The sequence below is a fragment of the Octopus bimaculoides genome, chromosome 24 (assembly GCF_001194135.2).
Source record: "Octopus bimaculoides isolate UCB-OBI-ISO-001 chromosome 24, ASM119413v2, whole genome shotgun sequence".
Classification (NCBI taxonomy): domain Eukaryota; kingdom Metazoa; phylum Mollusca; class Cephalopoda; order Octopoda; family Octopodidae; genus Octopus; species Octopus bimaculoides.
In genome coordinates this window covers 32,075,616-32,081,309 of record NC_069004.1, presented here as the reverse complement: position 1 = coordinate 32,081,309, position 5,694 = coordinate 32,075,616, and the positions used below count along the sequence as shown (strand labels likewise).

Below are 5,694 nucleotides of genomic sequence, written 5' to 3'. Positions count from 1 at the left end.
GTTCCCGTCACTTAGTGGTTCGGCAAAAGAGACCGATAGAATAAGTACTAGGCTTACAAAGAATAAGTCCTGGGGGCGGTTTGCTCGACTAAATGCGGTGCTCCAACATGGCCACAGTCAAATGACTGAAACAAGTAAAAGAATATCATCAGGACTTTCTCCTTATATGATAGGGATTAACCAGGGAAATTTTTGGATTATCTAATCCCTAATGAGGAGGACCTGACATCCTTGAATTAACTATATATATATAATGTGAGGGACGGTTTAAATCTGGTTGATATAGATTTGATAATGTCTGTGTAACAAAAGTCATAGCAAATAAATCTGTATTAAAATACATACTTTAGCAGATGAATATGCTAATTAAAATACATATTTTAAATTAGATGGATTTGTGTGTGACTAGTGGTGAGGTCTCTAGTTAAAAACGTCTCAAGGGAAGGGTGAACATGTACCCTTCAAATCACCAACAATCCACATGTAGTTGCATTTTATTTACTTATTTATATATATATATATGTGTGTGTGTGTGTGTGTGTGTGTGTGTGTGTCTGTCTGTCTGTTTCTGCCCCTCCATTACTGCTTGAAAACTGGCGTTGGTTTGTTTACGTCCCTGTAACTTAACGGTTTGTCAAAACAGACTGATAGACTAAGTACTGGGCAGAACAAAATATAAGTACTGGGCTCCATTCATTTGACTAAAAGTCTGTCAATGTGGTGCCCTAGCATGGCCACAGTCCAGTGACTGAAGCAAGTAAAAGATAAAAGATAAGCATATTTGGTTAAATTTGTCATAGTGTGTGTAGTAGTAGTAGTAGTATTAGTAGTAGTAGTAGTAGTACCACCATGAACACGACTACCCCTTCTGCCATACATTCTCCAATGCAAATCCAGCAGGACAGACAAACAGACAGACAGATAGAATTTGGCATTCTTCTTGGTTCCAGTTTTTGAGAAATTATATACCCTAACCCCACCCCAACCCTTACCAAAGGAGCTCTTCAAAATTCTTCAGAAAATGTCTTTTGCAGTTTTTTTTATTCAGATCCTAATCTGTGTTTTTTTTTTTTTTTTTTTTTTTTTTTTTTTTTTTTTTTTTTTGTTCCTGTCTTTTCACTTTTTGTTTATACACACACACACACACACACACACATTATATTAAATCTACACATGTGTATATAGGTGTGTTTAATGTGTCTGTATCTGCGATTGCTTTGTATGTCTTGTTTATCTTTGTAATGTCAGTTTATAAACATGGTTTTATATATACATACATACATACATATATACATACATATATATATATATATATATATACACACACATCCATACACATCAATTAAAGTGTAAGATTTTAAAATAAATGGTGTCAATTTAAAACTTGGGTGGGTGCATAATAATGTCTAAGATAATTTTTTTTCCAGATTTATTGTTTTAGCAAAGAATCTGTAAAAATATACAGATTCTGTCTACAGTTATTACCTTGTATTGAGTTCTCTTTGAGTTTTAGTCTCCTTGATCTTTTATTACAAGAGTTTTAATCCATACACACACACACACACACATATATATGCACGTACGTTTGTTTTTTATGTTGAGTTGTAATAAAGACAATTTCACAATAAACTGAAAGATTTCTCAATACTTTTTGTGGAATAAGCACTCATTACACTCTTGGAGTGGTTGGCATTAGGAAGGCCAGCCGGTCATAGAAACCATGCCATAGCTGTTTGTTGATGACTTTTTCTGCTTTCTAAGGGTAATATTACCCATTGTTTCTGCCATTCTAATGGCAACACTGCATTCGAAGAAAAAAAATATTGCCTACTTGTTTGTATCATGCAATATATATGTTTACACCACCTTTCCTCGTCTGTTGTTGTTTTTTTCGTAAATTCTCCCATATATATATATATATATATATATATATATATATAATGGCTCCATCATAGGTACATTCAACCAAAAAACATCTGGTGATAGATAAATATCATTTAACATACACAATTACAAAGAAGCCATTATTAGTTTTAATGCGTACCATTGCATAAAACCGTTGGTGGCTCTTTTGTAACGGTGTATATTAAATTATCAATAAATATATTTGCTTATTTATCTCCATCTATTCATGTGTTTTTTTTTCTTTTTGCAGGCCCTCAATTTTCCTCTTTATTGGAAAAGTATGTTGTTCCGGTGTGCTGGTGGAGAGAAGCTGGGCTATGTGACGTTTTCTATGTTCTCTTCCATGTGGAGAAAGTAAGTCTGAAAAAAAGAAAAAAAAAAAAAAATTATTTTTCTATCTTGACTCCCTAACCTTAACTTGAACCCTAACTCCCAACCTCCACCATATTTTGTTCCTTATATTTGTTATTCTGCTAGTGTTTCATGTTAGTTCTTACAATCCTTTATGTTCTGAGTTCATATCCAGCCAAGGCTGACTTTTCTTTTCATCCTTTCAGGGATCAATAAAATAAGGTACCTGCCAAGTACTGGGGTCGATGGCATCAACCCTTTTCCTCAAAATTGTTGGCCTTATATTTCCCTTAAATTAACACTTTTCCCTCAACCCTTTTCCCTCAATTAAGCATTTTCTCTCAATTAACCCTTTTTCCTCAATTAACCGTTTTCCCTCCATTTAACCATTTTCCTTCAATTAGCCCTTTCCCCTCAATTAGCCAAAGAAATCAAACCTAAGACTTATTCTTTGTAAGCCTAGAACTTATTCTGTTGGTTTCTTTTGCCGAACTGCTAAGTAACGGGGACATAAACACACTAGTACCGGTTGTGAAGCGCGCGCACACACACACACACACACACACACACACACACACATATACATATATATATATATGTGTGTATGTATGATGGGCTTCCTTTAGTTTCCATCTACCAGATCCACTCACAAGGCTTTGGTTGACCCGAGGTTATAACAGAACACACGTGCCCAAGGTGCCACGCAGTGGGACTGAACTTAGAACCATGCGGTTGGGAAGCAACCTCCTTACCACACAGCCATGCCTAGGAACTCTCCGACAAACAGTAATGAGAAACTCTGAGTAAGAGTTTGTGGAGATATTTTTTGGCTCCAATAAACAGCATATTACTCCGTCTTTGCTATTTCAGTACTCTTTCTTTTCACCTTGTTTTGCATTGATATGCTTACTTATATGTGTGTGTGTATATACATATATACACACACACATATACATACTTATGCATATATATATATATATAACTCTTCGAAACGCCTGTGTTAGAATGGGGGCAGCTGATGAAGGAAAATGTTCTCTATGTGGCCTGTGTGTTTTCTGTACTCTGCTTATTATTATTTTTTGTCTACGTTTTGTTTGCAATGTCCTGTACCCAGATATGCACCTATATATACAGGTAGATGCAGGTATGCACATACTTGTACGTATATATGCATATACTCATTTATTATTTGTTTTTATATATATATATATATATATATATATATATATATATGTATATATACATACATATGTAGATGTATACATATATACATACATATGTGTATACATATATATATTTATATATGTGTATATATATATATATAGATACACACATATATATAGATATGTATATTCTCACACATATATAAATATATGTATATATATATATACACACACACACACACATATACATACATATATATATAAAGCAAAATAGAAGGATGTCTTCCTAAAACCAAGGGTGGCCTAGCTCATAGAGTGGTGAGTTTGGGTACCACACGAACTTACCAAATTTCTACAACATACCAATGGCAACTTCTGTCTTGTAGTTCTTACCATCTTCCTACAGCTGCAGAGTTTCGGTGTCGGCCCATTTAGCCAACCAGCATATTATTTACTTTTCTGTTTGTTTGTTTTACATTTATTTTTGCTTATAAAATATCTCCACCTCACACACACACACACACACACACACACACACACACACACACTCTAAAAAATCTAGGAATAAATAAAAAACAAAACAAAAAATAAACAAGAAAATGGAACGATGTTTGGACTGGTTTTTAGCGTTGAAAGTCTTTGATTACCATTTCATGAAGTTCTACTTCTGGTGTTCTAGCTTGAACTTTTCTATTTGTGATACCTGTTTGTCGGTTCCATTCCTGGCTTTCTGCCAAACACACACACACACGCACGCATACACACGCATACACACACATCTACTTTATCTTCTTCAGCTAAATTTAATTTTGGTAAAAAAAACACAACAAAAAGCCAAAAAAAAAAAATGAAAAATATTATAAAAACAAAACTGACATTAATAAGAAACTAATAATAATAACAATAGTAATAACTAATAATAATAATAGTAATAATTATAATAATAATTATAATAGTAATAGTAATAATAATAATTATAACAGTAATAATTATAATTATAATAGTAATAATAATTACAATAGTAATACTAATAATAATTATAATAATAGTAATAATTATAGTAGTAATAATAATAATTATGATAGTAATAATAATTATAATAGTAATTATAATTATAATAATAATAATTATAATAATAATAATTATAATAATAGTGATGATAATAATAATAATAGTAATCATCCTCATCATTTAACGTCCGCTTTCCATGCTAGCATGGGTTGGATGGTTTGACCGGGGTCTGGGAAGCCAGGAGGCTGCACCAGGCTCCAATCTGATCTGGCAGTGTTTCTACAGCTGGATGCCCTTCCTAACGCCAACCACTCCGAGAGTGTAGTGGGTGGTTTTTACATGCCACCGGCACTATTATTATACTATTATGATCAAAATTGAACCAAATTCGATGACTGGCACCCATGCCAACCTTCCTTCATTGGACACTAAACTCAGCTTGCGAAGACCTGTTGAAGCAAGTGAGATCGAAACTGAACCAAATTTAATGAGTGGCACCCGTGCCAGTGGAGCGCTATCAGCACCATCCAAGCGGGATCACCGCCAGAGCAGCGGATAGTCCTGGCGGTTACTGAATTAAATCTTAGATCGGCTCTCAGTGCCAGCTAGCAATAACAAATGTCGGTGATGCTCAAGTTAGAGATAATTTTACTAGACTTGGTTTTTATCCTCACTTGGTGTATCTGAATGTCCCCTGAGGGACCTGCATAGTTTCTGTCGGTTATTATCCAAGCTTTGTCCTTGTGAGGCACATCTGCATTTTCACATTAATCAAATCTATGTATATTCTCTCTCTCTTTTACCCTTTTACTTGTTTCAGCCATTTGACTGCGGCCATGCTGGAGCACCGCCTTTAGTCGAGCAAATCGACCCCAAGACTTATTCTTTGTAAGTCTAGTACTTATTCTATCGGTCTCTTTTGCCGAACCACTACGTTACGGGGACGTAAACACACCAGCATCGGTTGTCAAGCGATGTTGGGGGCGACAAACACAGACACACACACACACACACACACACACATATATATACGATGGGCTTCTTTCAGTTTCCGTCTACCAAATCCACTCACAAGGCTTTGGTTGGCCCGAGGCTATAGTAGAAGACACTTGCCCAAGGTGCCATGCAGTGGGACTGAACCCAAAACCATGTGGTTAGTAAGCAAGCTACAGCCACCCCTGCGCCTATCTATAGAGGCACTTCTGCGTATATAGAGGTTATTATTTTGAATAAAATATACATAGCTATTTAAATTTTATGTGAA

At 34.9% G+C, this 5,694-nt stretch overlaps 1 protein-coding gene across 1 annotated transcript in view; it reads left to right on the top strand.

Annotated features, from left to right (window-relative positions):
• Positions 1-2,159: 2,159 nt before the first annotated feature.
• Positions 2,160-5,694, top strand: part of LOC106884288 (serine/threonine-protein phosphatase 2A regulatory subunit B'' subunit beta) — a 32,520-nt gene continuing 28,985 nt past the window's right edge. The window contains exon 1 of the mRNA XM_014935590.2: positions 2,160-2,259. Coding sequence (XP_014791076.1) covers positions 2,186-2,259 — 74 coding nt within the window. The 5' untranslated portion in view covers positions 2,160-2,185. The remainder of the gene's footprint in view (positions 2,260-5,694) is intronic.